The sequence below is a fragment of the Argiope bruennichi genome, chromosome 11, assembly GCF_947563725.1.
Source record: "Argiope bruennichi chromosome 11, qqArgBrue1.1, whole genome shotgun sequence".
Lineage (NCBI taxonomy): Eukaryota > Metazoa > Arthropoda > Arachnida > Araneae > Araneidae > Argiope > Argiope bruennichi.
Genome location: NC_079161.1, coordinates 10,199,412 through 10,224,295, shown reverse-complemented (window position 1 = coordinate 10,224,295; position 24,884 = coordinate 10,199,412). Strand labels below are relative to the sequence as shown.

At 30.2% G+C, this 24,884-nt stretch overlaps 1 protein-coding gene across 1 annotated transcript in view; it reads right to left on the bottom strand.

Annotated features, from left to right (window-relative positions):
• Positions 1-11,974: 11,974 nt before the first annotated feature.
• LOC129957472 (multidrug resistance-associated protein 1-like) overlaps positions 11,975-24,884 on the bottom strand; it is a 94,326-nt gene continuing 81,416 nt past the window's right edge. Inside the window, exons 27-31 of the mRNA XM_056069793.1 lie at positions 17,895-18,044; positions 17,204-17,362; positions 15,401-15,567; positions 14,635-14,829; positions 11,975-12,138 (exon numbers count right to left, since the gene is read on the bottom strand). Of these exons, the coding sequence (XP_055925768.1) occupies positions 12,027-12,138; positions 14,635-14,829; positions 15,401-15,567; positions 17,204-17,362; positions 17,895-18,044 (783 nt within the window). The 3' untranslated portion in view covers positions 11,975-12,026. The remainder of the gene's footprint in view (positions 12,139-14,634; positions 14,830-15,400; positions 15,568-17,203; positions 17,363-17,894; positions 18,045-24,884) is intronic.

The following is a 24,884-nucleotide window of genomic DNA, read 5'->3' as shown; positions in this document are numbered from 1 at the left end:
TACTACTTGAAAAGAAAAATAATAATTTTCTCTATACTAAAAATTAAAAAAATAAATAAATAATATGTAGAAAAGTGAAAAAAAAAAGGATTCCGATGGCGCGAATCGAACCTGCGTCAACCAGCTTGCAGGCCGACACTCGGACCACAAGGCAGCATACGACCTGTTGGAGACCGAATTTAAAGCCACATGTTTATTTATTTATTCTTATTCTATAATGGTGCAAATCCCTGCATGGAAGCCATGTGTATAAGAGAAACGATAAATCTGCGCATGCGTAGTATCTCTAACCAAACTGAGACTTTATTTGCACAATTTCTTTATTTTGGAAGTACTTTTAAATAATATATTGAAATCTTTGTAAATTCTGGTCAAAATTTTACTACTTGAAAAGAAAAATAATAATTTTCTCTATACTAAAAATTAAAAAAATAAATAAATAATATGTAGAAAAGTGAAAATAAAAAGTATTCCGATGGCGCGAATAGAACCTGCGGCAACCAGCTCGCAGTCCGACACTCGGACTACAAGGAAGCATACGACCTGTTGGAGACCGAATTTTAAGCCACATGTTTATTTATTTATTCTTATTCTATAATGGTGCAAATCCCTGCATGAAAGCCATGTGTATAAGAGAAACGATAAATCTGCGCATGCGTAGTATCTCTAACCAAACTGAGACTTTATTTGCACAATTTCTTTATTTTGGAAGTTTTTTTAAATAATATATTGAAATCTTTGTAAATTCTGGTCAAAATTTTACTACTTGAAAAGAAAAATAATAATTTTCTCTATACTAAAAATTAAAAAAATAAATAAATAATATGTAGAAAAGTGAAAATAAAAAGGATTCCGATGGCGCGAATCGAACCGGCGTCAACCAGCTTGCAGTCCGACACTCGGACTAGAAGGAAGCATACGACCTGTTGGAGACCGAATTTAAAGCCACATGTTTATTTATTTATTCTTATTCTATAATGGTGCAAATCCCTGCATGAAAGCCATGTGTATAAGAGAAACGATAAATCTGCGCATGCGTAGTATCTCTAACCAAACTGAGACTTTCTTTCCACAATTTCTTCATTTTGGAAGTTTTTTTAAATAATATATTGAAATCTTTGTAAATTCTTTTCAAAATTTTTCTACTTGAAAAGAAAAATAATAATTTTCTCTATACTAAAAATTAAAAAAATAAATAAATAATATGTAGAAAAGTGAAAATAAAAAGGATTCCGATGGCGCGAATCGAACCTGCGTCAACCAGCTTGCAGTCCGACACTCGGACTACAAGGAAGCATACGACCTGTTGGAGACCGAATTTAAAGTTACATGTTTATTTATTTATTCTTATTCTATAATGGTGCAAAACCCTGCATGAAAGCCATGTGTATAAGAGAAACGATAAATATGCGCATGCGTAGTATCTCTAACCAAACTGAGACTTTATTTTGGAAGTTTTTTTAAATAATATATTGAAATCTTTGTAAATTCTGGTCAAAATTTTACTACTTGAAAAGAAAAATAATAATTTTCTCTATACTAAAAATTAAAAAAATAAATAAATAATATGTAGAAAAGTGAAAATAAAAAGGATTCCGATGGCGCGAATCGAACCTGCGTCAACCAGCTTGCAGGCCGACACTCGGACCACAAGGCAGCATACGACCTGTTGGAGACCGAATTTAAAGCCACATGTTTATTTATTTATTCTTATTCTATAATGGTGCAAATCCCTGCATGGAAGCCATGTGTATAAGAGAAACGATAAATCTGCGCATGCGTAGTATCTCTAACCAAACAGACTTTATTTGCACAATTTCTTTATTTTGGAAGTACTTTTAAATAATATATTGAAATCTTTGTAAATTCTGGTCAAAATTTTACTACTTGAAAAGAAAAATAATAATTTTCTCTATACTAAAAATTAAAAAAATAAATAAATAATATGTAGAAAAGTGAAAATAAAAAGTATTCCGATGGCGCGAATAGAACCTGCGGCAACCAGCTCGCAGTCCGACACTCGGACTACAAGGAAGCATACGACCTGTTGGAGACCGAATTTTAAGCCACATGTTTATTTATTTATTCTTATTCTATAATGGTGCAAATCCCTGCATGAAAGCCATGTGTATAAGAGAAACGATAAATCTGCGCATGCGTAGTATCTCTAACCAAACTGTGACTTTATTTGCACAATTTCTTTATTTTGGAAGTTTTTTTAAATAATATATTGAAATCTTTGTAAATTCTGGTCAAAATTTTACTACTTGAAAAGAAAAATAATAATTTTCTCTATACTAAAAATTAAAAAAATAAATAAATAATATGTAGAAAAGTGAAAATAAAAAGGATTCCGATGGCGCGAATCGAACCGGCGTCAACCAGCTTGCAGTCCGACACTCGGACTAGAAGGCAGCATACGACCTGTTGGAGACCGAATTTAAAGCCACATGTTTATTTATTTATTCTTATTCTATAATGGTGCAAATCCCTGCATGAAAGCCATGTGTATAAGAGAAACGATAAATCTGCGCATGCGTAGTATCTCTAACCAAACTGAGACTTTATTTCCACAATTTCTTCATTTTGGAAGTTTTTTTAAATAATATATTGAAATCTTTGTAAATTCTTTTCAAAATTTTTCTACTTGAAAAGAAAAATAATAATTTTCTCTATACTAAAAATTAAAAAAATAAATAAATAATATGTAGAAAAGTGAAAATAAAAAGGATTCCGATGGCGCGAATCGAACCTGCGTCAACCAGCTTGCAGTCCGACACTCGGACTACAAGGAAGCATACGACCTGTTGGAGACCGAATTTAAAGTTACATGTTTATTTATTTATTCTTATTCTATAATGGTGCAAAACCCTGCATGAAAGCCATGTGTATAAGAGAAACGATAAATATGCGCATGCGTAGTATCTCTAACCAAACTGAGACTTTATTTTGGAAGTTTTTTTAAATAATATATTGAAATCTTTGTAAATTCTGGTCAAAATTTTACTACTTGAAAAGAAAAATAATAATTTTCTCTATACTAAAAATTAAAAAAATAAATAAATAATATGTAGAAAAGTGAAAATAAAAAGGATTCCGATGGCGCGAATCGAACCTGCGTCAACCAGCTTGCAGGCCGACACTCGGACCACAAGGCAGCATACGACCTGTTGGAGACCGAATTTAAAGCCACATGTTTATTTATTTATTCTTATTCTATAATGGTGCAAATCCCTGCATGGAAGCCATGTGTATAAGAGAAACGATAAATCTGCGCATGCGTAGTATCTCTAACCAAACTGAGACTTTATTTGCACAATTTCTTTATTTTGGAAGTACTTTTAAATAATATATTGAAATCTTTGTAAATTCTGGTCAAAATTTTACTACTTGAAAAGAAAAATAATAATTTTCTCTATACTAAAAATTAAAAAAATAAATAAATAATATGTAGAAAAGTGAAAATAAAAAGTATTCCGATGGCGCGAATAGAACCTGCGGCAACCAGCTCGCAGTCCGACACTCGGACTACAAGGAAGCATACGACCTGTTGGAGACCGAATTTTAAGCCACATGTTTATTTATTTATTCTTATTCTATAATGGTGCAAATCCCTGCATGAAAGCCATGTGTATAAGAGAAACGATAAATCTGCGCATGCGTAGTATCTCTAACCAAACTGAGACTTTATTTGCACAATTTCTTTATTTTGGAAGTTTTTTTAAATAATATATTGAAATCTTTGTAAATTCTGGTCAAAATTTTACTACTTGAAAAGAAAAATAATAATTTTCTCTATACTAAAAATTAAAAAAATAAATAAATAATATGTAGAAAAGTGAAAATAAAAAGGATTCCGATGGCGCGAATCGAACCGGCGTCAACCAGCTTGCAGTCCGACACTCGGACTAGAAGGAAGCATACGACCTGTTGGAGACCGAATTTAAAGCCACATGTTTATTTATTTATTCTTATTCTATAATGGTGCAAATCCCTGCATGAAAGCCATGTGTATAAGAGAAACGATAAATCTGCGCATGCGTAGTATCTCTAACCAAACTGAGACTTTATTTCCACAATTTCTTCATTTTGGAAGTTTTTTTAAATAATATATTGAAATCTTTGTAAATTCTTTTCAAAATTTTTCTACTTGAAAAGAAAAATAATAATTTTCTCTATACTAAAAATTAAAAAAATAAATAAATAATATGTAGAAAAGTGAAAATAAAAAGGATTCCGCTGGCGCGAATCGAACCGGTGTCAACCAGCTTGCAGGCCGACACTCGGACTACAAGGAAGCATACGACCTGTTGGAGACCGAATTTAAAGTTACATGTTTATTTATTTATTCTTATTCTATAATGGTGCAAATCCCTGCATGAAAGCCATGTGTATAAGAGAAACGATAAATATGCGCATGCGTAGTATCTCTAACCAAACTGAGACTTTATTTTGGAAGTTTTTTTAAATAATATATTGAAATCTTTGTAAATTCTGGTCAAAATTTTACTACTTGAAAAGAAAAATAATAATTTTCTCTATACTAAAAATTAAAAAAATAAATAAATAATATGTAGAAAAGTGAAAATAAAAAGGATTCCGATGGCGCGAATCGAACCTGCGTCAACCAGCTTGCAGGCCGACACTCGGACCACAAGGCAGCATACGACCTGTTGGAGACCGAATTTAAAGCCACATGTTTATTTATTTATTCTTATTCTATAATGGTGCAAATCCCTGCATGGAAGCCATGTGTATAAGAGAAACGATAAATCTGCGCATGCGTAGTATCTCTAACCAAACTGAGACTTTATTTGCACAATTTCTTTATTTTGGAAGTACTTTTAAATAATATATTGAAATCTTTGTAAATTCTGGTCAAAATTTTACTACTTGAAAAGAAAAATAATAATTTTCTCTATACTAAAAATTAAAAAAATAAATAAATAATATGTAGAAAAGTGAAAATAAAAAAGATTCCGATGGCGCGAATCGAACCGGCGTCAACAAGCTTGCAGTCCGACACTCGGACTACAAGGAAGCATACTGCCTGTTGGAGACCGAATTTTAAGCCACATGTTTATTTATTTATTCTTATTCTATAATGGTGCAAATCCCTGCATGAAAGCTATGTGTATAAGAGAAACGATAAATCTGCGCATGCGTAGTATCTCTAACCAAACTGAGACTTTATTTCCACAATTTCTTCATTTTGGAAGTTTTTTTAAATAATATATTGAAATCTTTGTAAATTCTTTTCAAAATTTTACTACTTGAAAAGAAAAATAATAATTTTCTCTATACTAAAAATTAAATAAATAAATAAATAATATGTAGAAAAGTGAAAATAAAAAGGATTCCGATGGCGCGAATCGAACCGGCGTCAACCAGCCTGCAGTCCGACACTCGGACTAGAAGGAAGCATACGACCTGTTGGAGACCGAATTTAAAGCCACATGTTTATTTATTTATTTTTATTCTATAATGGTGCAAATCCATGCAGGAAAGCCATGTGTATAAGAGAAACGATAAATCTGCGCATGCGTAGTATCTCTAACCAAACTGAGACTTTATTTGCACAATTTCTTTATTTTGGAAGTTTTTTTAAATAACATATTGAAATCTTTGTTAATTCTGGTAAAAATTTTACTACTTGAAAAGAAAAATAATAATTTTCTCTATACTAAAAATTAAAAAAATAAATAAATAATATGTAGAAAAGTGAAAATAAAAAGGATTCCGATGGCGCGAATCGAACCGGCGTCAACAAGCTTGCAGTCCGACACTCGGACTACAAGGAAGCATACGACCTGTTGGAGACCGAATTTAAAGCCACATGTTTATTTATTTATTCTTATCTATAATGGTGCAAATCCCTGCATGAAAGCCATGTGTATAAGAGAAACGATAAATCTGCGCATGCGTAGTATCTCTAACCAAACTGAGACTTTATTTGCACAATTTCTTTATTTTGGAAGTTTTTTTAAATAACATATTGAAATCTTTGTTAATTCTGGTAAAAATTTTACTACTTGAAAAGAAAAATAATAATTTTCTCTATACTAAAAATTAAAAAAATAAATAAATAATATGTAGAAAAGTGAAAATAAAAAGGATTCCGATGGTGCGAATCGAACCTGCGCCAACCAGCTTGCAGTCCGACACTTAGTAAATCTATGAAACACATCAAGATTAACACATTCGGAATTTTTAACATTAAAGGATTTTAAATCTGCCTCTTGCTCAAAAAGATTATTAGGTTCATCAAGTTCTTCATTTAATTTTTGCTTTTTATTAAATTTTCACGGCCCAAGCAGTTCCTTTTTTTACCCCCGTGAGAAGTTTTAAAAAACTTAATCTGAGGATTAATTTTTTCATTGGGTGCAACGTATAATTTAGGTGCAACAGAAGCCGGATTATTTTTAAGATTCAAAATTCCTTGCATACCAGCTACTAAACTATTCAAATAACTAATTAAATTATTTAATATTTCTTTAATCAGAGGAATTTCTATTAATTCTAATATTTCCAAACATAACTTTTTTGCACTTTGCCTCCTTTGATCTGCACTTCTCGGTAGATAACATGTTGGGATTTAATTTTTCACTTAAAATATCAGAATTAATTGTAAAACTATTTTCTTCATCAAATTTAAGAAAATCAGTTGTGTACATATTAGGTTTGGAAGACATTAAATGAATTTTATGTATCTGCTTACACCAGTTGCTGCAGTCTTCGCAAGAGCAACGATACAAATGACTGCACAATTAATATTGGAACATTTAAAGCTGCAATGATCAAATAAAACACAAGCATCTGCAATTTTTCTTACTACATACATATCTTTCCTTTTACAGATTGAGATTTAACCTCCCAATGATTGTCATACTCAATGACATCAATATTCTGCATCTTTACAGCCCTCTCATGTTTACATGATATGCATGCTACAATTCACTACATTATTTAATTTCAAAGATTTTTATTTAATTTTTCAGATACAGAAATGTAGGAAATGCATATTACAAAATGCTCATATAGTGATTTTAACACTGTATCACAGCATACTGTCTCTCTTTAAATTAATCTTATTAATTATCTCTTTATTTTTTAATAATGATTTGAATTTTTTATTAGGTTACTTCCTTATTTGATTGGTGAATCAGTTATCTTTCTTCATTAGCAAGACTGAAACACTTTATAATGGATATTGAAAATACTAATTTAAGAGTTGACATACCTTTCACTAAAATGTTATAAATATGGATAATTTCCTACACTCTTACTCCATACTATTAATGCAATAACCATCAAAATGACCGTAAGATAAGTTTAAATATCAGTAATTGAAAATGATAAATACTAATTACAACATTCAGAAAACATTCTAGTATATGAATTAGAATATTTACTTAAACTCATGCAATACGAGTCAATATCTTTTCAATCAAATAAAAATTCAGTTCCCACCAATAATGAAAGGATTCATGCTATATTTTAGAGCATTTTATGTGAAAAGACGTAATTGATATAACAGAGAAGAAAACTACACACACAAAAAATATTTGTGAAATAAATAAGAGATAATATCAATATAGAGACTCAAAACTTTAGCAGCGCTCACACTTTTTAGTGACAAAATTTGTAACTAAGTCGTAACAAAATTCGTAACTATTCACATGATAGCGGATCTGAAACATCTGTCGCAATTGTTTCATTTCTGGTGCAATGTTTTTTACGTTGAAGATTTAATTTTCAGCATTGGAAATCTACTTATTTAACAATGTTAATTAGCATTTGAATTTTTTTTTATTGTCATGGCTTGAGAACAACATGAAACATTAAAAAAATTATGTTTTTATTTCATTTGCGTTAGATGTTTAATTAAATGCCAAATCTCAGTTTTTGAAATAACTATAGTTATTACTTTGTTTGGTAGCATTTTTATTGATACGTAAACTTTTCTTATTTAAAAGTAACGGAAGCACTGCTTCAATTACTTGGTTGAAACCTCACTGCTGTCTGAGATGGTACACTACTCTGCAAATTTCTTTTCTATAACATTGCGAAGATGTTTGATTCTTCATTAACTGGACGGTTTCGGGTCAAGAATTATCAAATATCTGACACTCCCGTTAAGTCACCGTAGCCTTCTAAAGAATTTAATGCAGCTGAATTTCGGTCCCTTTTAAAAGCAGTACGAAACTTTTTTTGGAAAGGAATTCGTAAAAAAAAAGCTACCTTAACTTCCACAGGAGTAGTAACTATTTAATGAAAATAAAAATGAATAATTTGTTCATACTATTTTTTTCTAAAACCATTCAATAACAGAATTCATAAACTTGTATGATAAATGTATACTTGCATACTTCTAAAATATCTCAAAAATGATATACAATTCAAATAAGATTATTCTAATCATTATCACTACCACTGCTTTTGCCATACACAAAAATGTTCTATATTATTTAAAGGGGTTGCTCATCCTGAGTGTTAAAAGAAATTATAAAGTAAGGAGCATATATATAAACTCCTGCTGCAAAAATAACAACTGCTATAATGCTAAACTTAGGTGGAAGTGAATAAATTTCTTGAAGCTTTATTTAATAAGTGAAATCTTTAACTACTGAAAATTGAATTTTCTTATTGACTGTTATAATATATATATAATTGATTTATTTTATTAAACGTGCTCTTAATTTGATAAATTGAATGCTATATATAAGAAATATATATATATATATATGTATATATATATTTAAGTTTTGAAAACATATGTAAAAAAACAAATGTAATTTATTAAATATATAAATTAGTTAAGTATAAAAACCATTAATTAATGTCAAATAATTTTTGTATTTGATTTTTAGTATTTGGCATTATAATAAAATGCATTATGAGGTTTTACTTTTTTATTATGAACCTGAAAGTTTTCTGTATCTTTTAGTAATTCATGTTATTCAGTTATTGCTGGGTAATCGTGTTTAATAACAAAAGAGCAAAATGGATGGCTCTAGAAAGCATTATTACTAGTTTTCTAATTACATTTGCAAATTTGTGATGGATTCAAAGTGAATTTATATCAAACAACTTTTCTGTTGTTAAAAATGAAATGTCAGTAGTTTATTGTATTTAAACTGAAATTGACTTTTATCATAATATTATGTTATACCATTGTGCACCTCAGTGATTTCTGTTTTAATAAATACAGGTCTTTTCATTGAAAATCAATTTCCGTATCAGCATTTATTATATAATTTTTATTCCCAACTCCATTGCTACATGCATGTCTCACTTTTTTTCTTCTATTTTTTTAACATATCAATTTTGAATTATAAAATTCTGTAAAAGCATAAAAGTGTTTCTTCTAACTCATCTTCATATCCTATTTAACTTCTCTCTCTCTCTCTGTATGTATATATATATATATATATATATATATATATATATATATATATATATATATATATATATATATATATATATATATATATATATATATATATATATATATATATATATATATCATGACCTTATTCTTGTTTATTAAATTTATTGTATTGCTGTTTTTTATGATATTCATTCAATGTAATGTAATTCAATGTATGTAATTCATTCAATGTAATTCATCAATGTAACTTTAACATTAAAAAAAATCACGAGTGTCTGCTTTAAAAGTATATTGTTCAACATAATGTTTTTATTCGTGATAAAAAAAAAAACTGTTGTTTAGTATTTAGAATGTTTCTGTTGAATAAAATTGATTTCATTATTTACTTTGACATTTTTGTCATACTGTGTTTATATTTTTTCTAAGTGTCTACACCAATAAATGTTGATAAATAGTTTTTTAGTTTTTTGAATTAGTAAGTACACTGAAACATCCATTTGATCACATTTTTTCAAATAATTATCATGTATATTTTATCTATCTATCTCTATATATATTTTTGTAATGTGTAAATAAAAAATATGAAACTGTAATTTTGTTTGTTTTCCTTTAATGATCTCTACAAATTAAAATGAAATAACTGATTCATAAGTTGCATGGAATTAAAAAAAGGTATCTATACCTTTTATATTTCATAATTTGAAATTGTAAACATAATTTATTCAATATATACTAATTTGAATTTCTTGTTCTTTCCTCTGAGCAAACTGAAAACATCAAAGTCTGAATATTAAAAAAAATCATTACATAAGAAAAAAAATGTAATAATTTTATGAGTAAGCTTTAAAATATTACCTTATCCAAGAGTAATAATTTATTTTTAAAAAGAACTATATTTATAAAATTCAACATTCAATAATATGTAAAAAAAGAACATACGTAATTTTTCAAAAACACTGCCATAGTTATTTGTCAAAATGTATTCTTTGGGTAAAAAAAGGGGGGGGGATACGGGAAAGAAAAGAATAAAGCAGTACCAAACGAATTAAAAAGCGACTTTAATTAATTATGCAAAAACAATAATTCCATTGAAAGTACTAATTAAAATTTTAATATCAGAAATAAAATTATATAACTACGAAAATTTGGAGAAAATAATTCAAAATAATATCTTTAAAAAAAAATCAGAAGTTTTTAATAATTGATCGGCTAGCGTAACATTTACTAAACAATGGTTTCATCAACGTTATCAGTAGACATTCCGACATGCGCAAAATGGTTGAAAATTGAAAAGAAACGGTTTGTTTGGTACCTGACACGTGACCGTGAATTGACCCCATTGGAGTAAATCATTTTCAGAAAAATTTGAAATAAATATATATGTCATATATGTATATATGACATATATATTTGTCACTGGTGGTGGTCAGTGGTGACTTCATATATATGTATATATGAAGTCACCACTCCGATAAATTTCAGTGATGATTCGAAAATACGATAATTTCAATAACCGGTCCGTTCACTTTTCAATCCGTTCACAGATTTCTCCTTTTCTGTTTTGTTCGAGAGCTTCCATTGAACAGATCGTATCGATTGTTACTTTCCAGTGAAATCACCGCTCCGGTAAATTTCAGTGATATCGTATCAATTGTTACTTTCTATCGTGACCCAAAATCTGTAATCGAAATATCACCAGTAAGATCGTATCAAAGATTTGAATCACGCCCCTCTTTGAAAAGTATTGATCACTGGTATTTGTGACTTTTTGATATTGGTTACGTAATAACCGCTCGTAAAATATTCGTCATCTCTAATTCCTGGAGCTACCACCTAGAATCCGAGACTATCTCCTACACTTCCTAAATATAAAATGTTTCTTAAACTTCCTAAATATAAACATTTTAAGAAGTAAAAATATCTGTGTGTTTTCTTACCTATATGTTGTACAGATGAACGAAGGTGAAGTGGCAGGTGCAGCGGTTATTTTTTAATTTTCTTTTTAATAATTTTCAAAACATTTAATGAATTAATGCACTTAGTCCAAAAAATAAAATAGCATGAAAGATATAAAAAAATAGCCTGGAACTGGACTGGAAGAATATGAATATGGTATTTCGAATTAATACTCCTGAGAAGTGTTTCTGCTTTTAAAGCTTCTAAATTGCAGAAATTACGAACTTGACTTCTCTGCTGTGATAATTAGTTCATCAGTGTGATTCCATATAAAAAATGCCCCTTTAATAATATATTTGTATTTTTTTCTTTATTAGAAGAAATGATCGTAGATATATAATAAATTAATCGAAACAATGAAATATGAGATGTTAAAATATTGATAATTGAAGGACTTCTTAAAACTAAAAATTGATATCTAAAATCTTTTAAATCTGTAGAAAACGTTTACTCTTTCATAAACACAAGCTGCTATAAAATTTATGTAAAACATGAAAGCAGACTGTTCCCAGGTCAATCATCATTCTGTTTCACAATGTTACACAATATTCTGCAATATTATATTATATAATTTGATATTTAACAATACTATACAATATTGGGAATATTTTTTAATATCATACAATATATATGTGCTACTAGGGTTCTCTTTATCGTATAATCATTGTTTGTACACACGTCACAAAAGACCTGCTGCTCTGCCTAGCTGATGGAAGCGAGACTGTTGATTGTTCAGCAAATCATCTGGCTTTCCATCTTCCATGATGTTGCCATTCTCCAAAACTAGGATTCTATAGATAAAAGAATATAAATATTTAAGCAAAAGTAACTGTTTAAATAATAGCAACAAAGCTCAAAAGCAGATGAATAAGCCCAATATAATCTAAAATGAGACCATGAAGTCAATAATATAATAGAATAAAAATACTTTTTTTTTCAGAAACTTTCCCATGAAATAAAATTTATTATAAATTTTTCTCTGAAGATGCATTGAATTATGGATATCTGCTTAGAAGTAAGAAGCCATTCCATTGTGATTGATATATAGGCTACCAAACCACTTTGTGATTAGAAAAAGAATCAGCGATTGTGGAAAAGTTCTGGAGGTATAATCTAATTCCAAAAATTGTAATTATAAAGTGGTAGCACTGGTAAAACACTAGGCAGACCCTGACAGAAGGCATTGCATTTACATATACACAAAGACGCTGCCATTCTCCTAACATTCGAGGTTGAAAATGGATCCTATCTTAAATATATGCCACGGCCCCTTCTGTCTAACTACAATAATGTCTAATATTCTTTCACTAGAATTTATCCTAAATAAGTTATGTTGTTAGTAGAAGAGAGCGTACTTACTTTCCTTTTACCAGAAAATCTTAAATGTGTTCTGTGGAATTTGACCTTCTCTTATCTTAGAGAAAACAGTTTAATGCTTTTCGATCAAGATGATAAGTAATCTGAGTTGGTTCGAACACTGGTATACTTCTTTTCATTCTGATGGCAAAAAAGCGTGATAGTATATCAGAGTATTGTTACAAACTTGTAATTTTGCTTTCCAGTACGACTAGTGTCATCGTAAGAAAGACAAGATGTACGATATGTCCTGTGCGTGCTAAGCGTCAATGAACTCAGAGCTTGGCGACTAACTTGGCGACTTTGGCGATAAAATGGATCATACTGGAAAGTTCGAGATGTTTCACGATCCATCCAGTAGGAATCAAGATACACCCCCAGACGTCCTGATTGGTCTGGAAGATTCTAGACCCGCCCCCGGAACTATAAAAGTCGGGTACTCTGAAGCTGCGAAGAAGAAGAGGTGGTGTAAGTGAAGTCGTGTGAGAAGTAGCGAGTCGGTAGCTAAAGCGAGAAGTTCAGCCGTTGGAGAGACGGTAGAGCGAAGCTCCCAGGAACCCCTCTCTTGCTGGATTCTGTCTATCCGCTTCGTGTGCTGCTGTCTACTAAAGTGTGCTACTGTCGTCTACTGTGTTCGTTTCTGCTGTACATAGTTGTCGTCTTTGTGCTGTCCTGTCTTCGTGTGAATAAACGTCGTTGTTTTTTTTCTACTGACGCATGCTGATTGAGCGTTCTCCACACCATATCACTTCCACTATCCAAACGAACACGGGAATTTCGTAACAGTATCAAAAGCAGGTTTACATGCAAGGTGCAGTGAAAATGCTTAATTCTAAAAGAAAAAACCTCTGATTATGGTTATGTCGCCATGATATTGAAGACTCCAAATCTGGCTTCCATCAGCTAGATGCTATAAAAATCGAAATTCGTTATTCGATGCTTTTTGCTTCAAATTATCGCTCATCCAACCGCGTTATTTTTCTTTGATTTATGACAAAACATTGAGTGTTATGACGTGTATTGAACCTCTATAGATCAAAGAATTGAAGTTAGGATTGCACAATTTGTCTTCTGACAGTTGCACCGAATCTTCATTGAACGATTACCTAAACTTTATCTGAGCACATATTCCTAGTCGTTGTTATGAAAGATAAACTGAATCTTAAAAGCCAAATTCTTTGCATATACATGAAATATCAGCTAGAATAACTGCACAACATTGTCTATCCTTAATTCAGTTGTATTTTGGACAGTGTCTAAAATACTACTAAATTAAAGCCGGATAATTTTGTTTATTTTAAAAAGTAATACTACTACTATGAAAATCTTCTAGTTAATTAATGTTTGTAGTAAAAAATTATTTTTATGCAAATCCATATTGTTTTTTATATTTACTTTGCATATCATTGAGAAAGACATAGAGTGTTTATATTTAATTCAAAATATGCTGTGTCGTAATCCTTGTAATATGTTTTTTTCAAAAATAAAAAACTAATTGCCTCCGAAAATGAAAGTATGATATGTTTTGTCTGACTTCTGTGAAGTAACAGCTTATGCGTAACAAATCTTCGATAAAACTACACAGAAAATTTCTTTATCTTTTTAATACAATGTCTTAAAAAACAAAGCCAAAAATTGGCATGTTTTCATCTGCCAGGAATGGTCACAAAATTTATATATTCTACAACAGAGTTGATGGCTCTATTATAATTGGCATCACAAAAGATTAATTGCATCCTCTTCAGTACTAAATTACCTTGGTTCATTTTTGTTAATTAATCATAGATTTTTCTCTGCAGTGCATAATAAAAAGGTGTTTAGAATATAATGTAGATGATATATAATATCATATAGGAACGCATCAATAATATATATATATATCTAATAAACGTAAACGAGTTGCTAATTTTTGAATAAATTTTTCTACAAACCTGTCATAATCCAAAACCGTGTAAAGTCTGTGCGCAATTGTGATAACAGTGCAATCCCAAAACGTCTGCCTTATTGTGTTTTGAATCAACTTATCTGTCTCCAAGTCCACTGCAGCTGTTGCTTCATCTAAGACGAGAATTTTCGTTTTTTTCAGCAGAGCTCGAGCCAGACATAATTGTTGTCTTTGACCAACACTAAGAAGAGGGGAAAAATAATATATTAAATAATATATTATAAATAATATAATATAAAAAATACCAGAAAAAAAACAATGAATGGTTTTTGAGCATTTCACAACGAAGAATTCACACATGTGCTGCTATTTCATATTTTAAGAAAGGTTTTTATAAAAAGATTCCATCTTTACAAATTTCATATGTTATCTAGATAAACTTAAGGAGTTTTTGTATTTACACTACATTTATTATCTCTTAATTCAACAACAGCAAAAAACCTGACAGTCGTTCTCCAAGAAATGCGTTTCAAATATCATAAGAATTTTCCATCAAAATTTAAGCAATATTCCACCCACCGAATAATTACCAGCCTTAGCAAGTAATTAGGCTTATATGTATAAATTTTAAAGTCAATTCTATGTAAAAAAAACTGAAAGAATTAATTTGCGTGTCAAGTTTCTTATAAACTCATGGGAAAATTATAATAAATTTGTCATTCATGGTAAGAACAAAAAGAAAATTGTCAAAATAAATTTAATATTTTAAAATTTTCAAGTAGTTTTTTATAAAGATAGAAATTTTACGGAACCTTAAATTTTCACCTCCTTCAGAGAGATTAAAATCCAATCCAGCTTCCAGAGAAAGAATAAAACTTTTCAAATGCGACTGTTCAATCGCTCTCCACAAATCTTCATCAGAATGTTCTTCTAAAGGATCCAGATTCATTCTTAAAGTTCCACTGAAAACAACGGGATCCTGAAAGATCAAAATAATCACGAATATTTAAAATTCATTCTCAAAATTACCATATCAGCAGGATCTATTTTCGGTAATAGAAAACTTCATAGACATTAAACAAATATAGTAACTATTTTAAAGGCGAGTCTTTTATATATGATTACTTCTTAACTTCCTGAATTCAGGTGTCACATGTATTCCTGATATGGAATACGATGATTAATAATATATAACATAACCAATGCGAATTTTTTCTTTTTTCTAAAAATTATTTTTAAAGTTAATCTTCTAAAATTAATTAGTGTATTCTTAAAGAATGCTTTTCCAGCGTTCGTCGCCTTTTGAATTCGTGTATTTATATTTTGTTTTTGAGTGACGCTGTATTAAAACTGTTCCTTTTCATTGTCACTGGAATACACTAACTTTACTTCACTTTTTAGTACTCAAAATGTGGCGCAATTTTTTTCTTAATTTAAATTGTATTCATTTTTAATTTTAATTAATTAATTAATTTAAATTGCATTCAGATAGGATTCAAATCAATCATTCGGGAACAATTATGAAACGGCGTCATTATTAAAAAGTCTTGTTCTTCACTATCGATGGATACCTGAAAATTCTAATGAATGGATAAATTGAATTACACTGTAAGCTTTAAGTAAAATTCTTGAAATATTATTTTGTGCATTCAAAGGAAAAATTTACAAAAATTTAAAAAAAAATAAATCATTAATTTTCGCCAGAAAACCCAATCAATTTTCAAAAAAGGAAATTACTTATTACTTAATTGATGAGAAAAATGTCTTTCCAAAATGCGAATAACAGTTTTGCAATACTTTATAATTAAATTGAATGGCATCATGAATCGTGTGTCTGGAGTACAAGATGTGCAAATAAAATTTTTTCCTAAGAGAATAAACTTTATTATTAAGTTCTTAAACTTCTTTCTGGATACAGAATTAAATTAAAAAATGTAGGTGAAATATGTGACTACGTTCAGGGTAAATTTAAAAAAAAAAAAATCGAAAATAGTTACATTTTTGAATAGTTGGTTAAAAAAGATTGCAAAATCTTCTATGAAAACAAAATATACTAATTAAGTAGCATTAGTTTAAAAAAATGGAAAAATGGCTTTTTTTTTAAACTAAAAAGAGGTAATATATATATATATATATATATATATCATGTAACTTCCTAAAAAATAGAATTAGAAACAAAATTCTAACAATTTTATAAAGAAAGAAGTACTAACATTAAGAATAAGAAATAAAAATTTCATCATTTCATAAAAGAACGATTCTTTAACTTAGTCACCAACTTTAAATATAATCGTTCCGTAATAGAAACATATTTCCCCTCCAAGGAATTAAAGAAAATCGCAGAAAAAAATAAAAATGTATGTCTAACAAAGAAATTAAAAAAAAATCAAACTATTTTTACTTTTATTGTATTTTAAAATTAATACAGGGTGGAAGAAATTTTCATATAATCGAATAACAAAACTGAATTAAATATTTGTCGAGATAAAGTAGTAGACAAAAATTCTACTTCATTTTTAAATCAGAGTTATTAATATTCGTTAATGTTTATAATTATATACGATCAATTAAATTCAATTTCGATTCTACAACAAAAAATAAAATATGAACAATACTTGAGGAATAATCGTAATTTTCGAACGCAGCTCGTGAAGTCCAATCTTCGAAGTGTCGATGCCATCTATGAAAACGGTGCCGTCTTCGGGTTCAACGATACGAAACAGTGCAAGAGCCAAAGAACTTTTTCCAGCTCCCGTTCTGCCAACCACTCCAACCTACAACGAGAGAGTTTATTTTTGCATTATTGATTTATGCCTTTAGAAAATACAACTTAAAAAAATATATTTACGTCATATGTTGTTGTTTCTTATGGCACTTGTATTAGACAAGCCCACTAACAAAGTCAGGGATTTTAAGCCGAGAATTTTACAGTAGTGCCATCTAGGGCCAAAAGTACGACTTAGCTACTCATGCGCCACAGCCTTTTTCACGGGACGGACTTCATTCATACATTTCATTCACACAACCACAGATCGTCATTTAGACCCGAATCAGAGAACGATCACCATTGTTGTAATACCCCCAGTGGTAATGTCTCGACTTGGAGGAGGATGACAACACGAGAGATTTATACGTGCACCAGCCACCACACACGGAGAGTCTTCAAACTCACTACCCAAGGAAGGCGAGTCCAACGCCCTACCAACCACGCTTTCCTGGTCCATATTTACGTCATATATTTATGGCACTACACAGCATATTATAAAAACTGTAAATGAAATCACTTAAGAAAACAATTGCATTCACCTTCTGGCCTGAATAAATTTCCACGTCAATGTCTCGGAGCACAGGTTCCATGCCCACTCTGTATCTCATCTTGTAATTGCGAAACGTAATAGAGCCTTTGGATGGCCAGTGCTTCAAATCGAATGGACTGCGTTCTGTTTCCCAAGATGCCTAAAAGCAATGAAACAAAGATATTCGAAGATTTTTTTTAGTAATACCACAAATCTCTTCATTAGTTGATATTTTATATTATTTCAGAATTGGATAAAATCTCATACTATCTTTACTGTTCCTTCTGTATATCACAAAATATAACGACATTTATATTTTTTTATAACTCTGAAAGAGTTATTTATAACCTTATTATTAATATTATAATTATTTATGGCTTATGGCGCCATTTGAATGAACAGATCGCCTAGAAAATTTAAGTGGGTGCTGCAGTGGATGCAAAAGAGTCAATTTTACGTTACAGTTCATGTGTTCGTCCCTCATATAAGAGGTATGATCCGTTATGGACTGAAGGTAATTCAACCCCAAAACCAATTTTGTATCTACTAGGGAAGCGAGAATCTTCTTAATTATGTGTCAACTTCTCATTCTCATATATAAAGTGTCTTCTTATGAGACTTGTGTATCGAGTGTAGAGTTTTATTTCATATTTGAATTATCATATTTCAGTTAAAGCGCAAAAATGTCACTGTATCATTATTTTAAAGCAATATATTTTATCTTTCATTAGTTTGTTTAAAACAAGCCTTAAGAAGCATTTGTCATACACATTATTTAACATTAAAAAGTTGATCATATGAAACACTTCTTTACGGCAGATGTGAAGGGTACATATTCTTTAGTGCCATCATTAAAACTAATTCGAGAAAACTAAGACAAATTTTTACATTTATTGCATCTTATCCTTGAGTTAAGAAACATCGCAAAAACAGAGTTTTTGAATCCGATATAGCATTACAGATTCGCATTGCGCTCATCAAATCCTCCAGTATCAAATATCCTGACGCTATTTCGGTGTGGAGGGTGTAGATGCCGATTCCTTTAGCTATGCACATCACGTGACCACACTTCAAATTGATGAAGCTCGTCATTCATAGAAAATTATGAGGGATACAAATCTTCCGAAATAAAATTAATCCTAGAAGGATTCAGCTCCTAGCATTGGAATGATTAATAGCGTCCATTAAAAAATTCGAGAATCTTTTCTTAATATTCTTCAATACATATTTTATTTAAAAAAATTCTTGAAAACAGACCTAGAACCCTCAACTCAAAGGAATGTTTGTTAAGAATGCTGAAAGTAGATCATTTTCCACTACTTATTACTTTTTTTTAAAGTCCAAATAGTGAAATGCAACTTTGCAGCTGGTTGATTTATTCAGAAACGCAAGACTTCCTATTTTATTTTTGTTGTACATAATTTTCCGAAGGAAATGAAAAATTTACACGATTTATGTTGTTGTTGTTTCTTATGGCATTTGCCATGGACAAGCCCGCTGTCACGAAGACAACGATTTAAGCCGATAGGATGCATCTCTTATTTTTTCAGTGGCGCCATCTAGGGCCGAGAGTACGACTTCGTCACTACCTACGTCTCAACCCTTTTTACGGCGCGGGTTGGCAGATTTCATTCACTCAACCACAGATCGTCATTTAGACCTGAAGCAGAGAACGATCACCCCTGATCCAGTTCCCCCAGTGGTATTACTCTCGACATGGAGGACTTTGTGACCACGACAGATTTATACGCGCGCCAGCCACCACACAGGTGGGGAATCTTCGGCCGACGGGGTTCGAACTCGAATCGGGAAAATCGGGATGCAAATCCAACACTCTACCAACCAGGTTATCCCTGCCTTACACGAATTATAGATGGGTATAATAATTAAGGAAAGTTGTCAATTATAATTCAAACTCATCAGCGTTTTATTTATCACTTAATTCATTTATTGCTTGGGAAGAATTACTAAAACGACTCAATTTATGTTCTTCTATTAATAAAACAAATCAAGTTAATATAAATAAGAAATCGAAACGACTTAAATTACTATTTCAAAGAATTGTAGATGTGATTCTATTTTTAGCCTGTATTAATCTCCCAGTTCGAAGAAACCATGAGGTAATAGGAACGCCTAATAATGGATTTTTTTTAAAGTTTAATCGAATTACTAAGTAAATACGATTCTGTGCTAGTGGATCACATGAAAAGAATAAAAAATTCCCAAAATAGAATTATGCCTCATTTAGCACATACATCACAAGAACAAACTTTCCTGCTTTAGGAAGTAAAGTTGAGCAAAATTATAAACGATGCAAAAGTATCTATGTATTAAGTATCTAGTATCCAAATGGATTCTACTTCTGATATTTCCCATAAAAAAACAAACTTCACTCTTTATTAGGTATGTAAATTTTGAAGAGAAAAGATTAAGTATAAAGGAGTCATTTATAGGGTTTATTGAAGTAACTGATGTTGCTGGAGAAGCACTAGCAAAAGCTCTATTGGAAATATTGAGTGAGCCTGATTTAGATATTATGGATTGTAGTGGACAGGCATACGACAACGGTAGCAACACGAAAAGGAAATATAAAGGTGTACAATCTAAAATAATTGCTCTAAACTCTTATGTAATTTATTCTTGCCTATAACACTCTTTTAATTTATTAATTTGTGGTGCCGCTTCCAGCAGTATATAATGTAAATTTTTTTTGGATATTGCAACGTTTATATTGTTAATTTTCTGCAAAAAGATAGAAGATTCTACAAACATTACTCTTAAACCATTATGCGATACTCGTTAGGAAGCCAAAATAGATTCGGTTAAAGCAATATACAGTGGCTCCCAAAATTGAGTATACATTATACTTTTTCTACTTTAATTTTATTCTTTTTGATCTTAACATTCCTATTTATGGCTAATATTTATAAGAACGACAAAATATACATTAACAAAAGTATTAGGCAAAATAACAAAACGGTGGAGTCAATAATATTTTTATTACAGTAATTTTTATGTCAAAGTTACAAATTCCAAAGTCACAAAATTGAGTATACACCTTATAAAATATGCGACTTGACTACTATTATTTATTTTCTAATGAATAAGTAAAATAGTTTTGTTACTTTAATTGGAAATAGTTGATTTCCAAGCGAAAAGAAACGTTTTGGTTATCATAATCAGCTCCAGACATGAAACAAATGTTGAAATTCGAAAACTTGTTATTCGATTGTCTGAAGATGGTAAATCTATACGAGAAATTGCAAGGGAAATTCAACGCAGTCACAGATGCTTTCAAAAAATTATCCAGAAGTATAAAATGTATAGCCAAATTGTTAATAAACCTGGAAGAGGAAGAAAAGAAGTCCTCAGTATACGACCAAGAGTAGAGTTATTCGAGCAGTAGCAAACAATCCTAAGGTGAATGCTACAAAAATTGTTACATTTAATTCAAGAACAATTGGAAAGGGTGTTTCTGCAGAAACAATTCGAAGAGTAATCTGAAAAGCAAATTATAATGGTCGCGTAGCCAGAACAAAACCCTTCATTTCCAAAAGTAAATGGAGAGAAAAAAATTTTATTTGCTAAAAATCATATTTCAAAACCTCCGGACTTCTGGAATCAAGTAATATTCAGTGACGAAGTAATTTCAATGTTTTTGATAGTGATGGTCGATGTTATGTTTGGAAAAAGCCCAATTTTGAACTTCTTCCTAAAAACACCAATGCTTCTGTCAAGCATGGAGATGGTTCACTTCTTGTATGGGGCTGTGTGTCTGCAAAAGGAGTGGGTAATTTAGTTTTCATTGATGGAATCATGGACAAAATCAAATATTTGGATACATTGAAGAACAATTTAAAACAAAGCGTCCAGAATTTGGGTTTAGGGTCAAGTTTTCTGTTTCAACAAGATAATGTTCCGAGGCATACAGCTAAAATAGTTAAGTTATGATTGCTGTATAATTGTAAATTGCAATTGCACACCCCTCCTCAATCTCCAGATCTCAATGTGATTGAAAATGTGTGGGCACAATTAGGAAAATTAGTTCAAAAACACAATATTAGAGGCAAGGAACACTTAAAAAGAGTATTACAAGAAGAATGGTCTAAAATATCCGGCGAAACAACTCAAATTCGTGTCAACTCAATACCACACCGTTTACAAGCGGTTCTAAATGCAAAAGGATATGCAAAAAAAAAAAAAAAATACTAATTTATCTTTTTCTCTTTTTGTTGACAGACTTTGCTAGATGTATACTCAATTTTGTGACTTTGGAATTTGTAACTTTGACATAAAAATTTCTGTAATAAAAATATTATTGATTCCTCCGTTTTGTTTTTTAGCCTAATACTTTTGTTAATGTATATTTTGTCGTTCTTATAAATATTAGCCCTAAATAGGAATGGTAAGATCAAAAAGAATAAAATTAAAGAAGAAAGAGTATAGTGTATACTCAATTTTGGGAGCCACTGTATATACAGTTTGAACAAACTTGTAATGCCATAGAATAATTTATTGATACAAATAACAATAATACAGCGGAATCCGAAGCTAAAAGTCAATTGGATTCAGTACAAGAAATGACATTTATTTTATGTTTAATAGTATAGTTTGCAATAGTGTCTAAAATTAGCACTATCAATAAAATATTTCAAGTAAAAACAATTGTTCACGACTGGGTTTTTCATTTAGACAATAAAATTAAAACTGAAATACAAAATTTAAGGAAAAAAATTCATTTTTAGACGAAGCAAAGTTGATTGCACGCAATTTGAATCTTTCAGAACATTTTCCTGAAAAACGAATTCGAAAAAAAGAGAAACATTATATTTCGGAACATCAGAAAATGAAATTATAGAAACCCCGATTGAAGAATTTCGATGTTATTTTTTAACTCTGTAATTGATACTATTATTGTACAGGTAGAAGATAGATTTAAACGTATTTCAAATTAAACATTGATATAAAAACTTTAGTAAAACATGAATTAGAAAAATGTTCCAAAATCTTCGTAAAGATTTATAACAAAGATATAGATGAAAAACTAATTCAGGAAATTTTTTGGGGACGGGATATGATTTTGAATGAAAGAGATGTAAATAACGCTCAACACATATTGCAATATATATTAATTAATAATTATGATGATTTATTTCTAAATGTATTAACTGTGTTAAAACTTTTCTTTATCTTGCCAATTACTATATTAAATGCTGAGCGCTCTTTCAGCAAATTAAAAATAATAATGAATTGTCTTCGGTCAAGCATGTGTGCATAACGCTTAAATGTACTTGTTATACTAAGATTGAAAAAGAAATTGCAAAAAATTGTAATTTTCCTTAAATAATTAATAGAAAAAACATACATTAAGCTTTAAAAAAACAAAAAAAAAAAAAAAAAAAACAAGCAATAATAACATCTTTCCGTATTTGTATTTTTTGTTACTTTGAAAAAAATTTAGGACCCCATAACCATATTAAAAATTTAATATGGTTACTTGCACCCTGGCCCCTTCATAGAGAAGGCTGGTTCTGCTGGGCACCTTAGAGCTCCCCCCCCCCTTTTTATTTTCTCCACGAGCCCTCTCTCTTCGAAAGGAAAAGAACTCAGTAGCTATTAAAATCCTCACAGATTAGGATTAATTAAAAAAACTTGAAAATTGAACGAAACATTGTATACAAATGAAATTGATATTGTGTATATATTGTATATATTAAGAATGCGAATAAAACGCCAAAGGAAAAATTCCGACATAGTTAATGTGCAATGAAAGCAATGTTCTTATAATAATTTTAATAATGGTAAAAACGCTGAAACAAAACAAAAAATGAAAGAAAAAAAAAGGAAATAAACAATAAAATTATTAGAATTTTATTGCAAGAATTAAAAAAAAAATTTACAGATTGTGTTTTAAATAAATTTTGAAAAATTTGTAAAAAAAAAAATTATAAAAAATGGCGATACTTTATTGCTTCTTCTTCTTAATGATCTTATACAATTAAAGAAGATTGTTGTTCCTTCTTTAAAATGACACAAATTCATTTTCGAGCGAAAATTATATCAGAAGTTATTAAATTATTGGGAGAAAGTAAATAACTAGACAAAAAAACACCAAAATTTTACTTTTTTTATTAATAAAAATATCTCAAGAAAGAGTTCATTTTGAAAGTTGAAATATCACAGTTGATTTGAATAGGGCATTGACAAATTTCATGTCGCTTGTTCCGACCTGTCACTGTGCTGCCCTCTTGCGGCAAAGGGAAAAACACATCAGTGTATCGTGAGCGAGTGTGTGTGCGGTAGCAAGGCAGCTTGCTGCTAAGCAATGATGACCAGAATAAAAGGAAAAAGAGTCCAAATTTATTCTTGTGTGGTGATTTTTTAATAATGTGAGAGCAATCGACATAAATTTAGTGCGTGTGTGTTCATCGCTATTGTTCACCTTTTTGAAGGAGTTTTTGTAAACAGATAAACATATGCATGCATTTTCATCTGACGCTGCCTTTCCTTATATATATATATATATATATATACTTATATAAAGATCAATGTGTGTGTGTGTGTGTGTTGGCGCTCTACAGATCAGACCGTTTCAACTACAGCTACCAAATTTGGCACATGTATACCTTGGAGGTCGGGAATGTGCACCTGATGTCCCTTTTTTTGAAATTTTAATTATTAATTAAAAACTAACTTTCCCGCCAAAAAATCTTCATTTCCCCACCGCCAAATAAGTAAGGCTTGAGTTTTTTCCCCCATGCTAATGAGGCATGGCATAAGATATTTCGGATGATTATTTCAAACGATTCTGTTTATTTTCTTAATGTTTGATGTATTTAAAATTAAAAATTGTTAATGAATCGATCTTTCAGATTCATTCTGAAGTACTTTTGAATTAAAATAAAACAGAATAAAGTAAATTAAAAATTTCTAATCTGCAGAGCGTTACCTCAACTGGCGTAGAAAATTTCACGCATTTGCGTTACCGTAACTGTCGTTG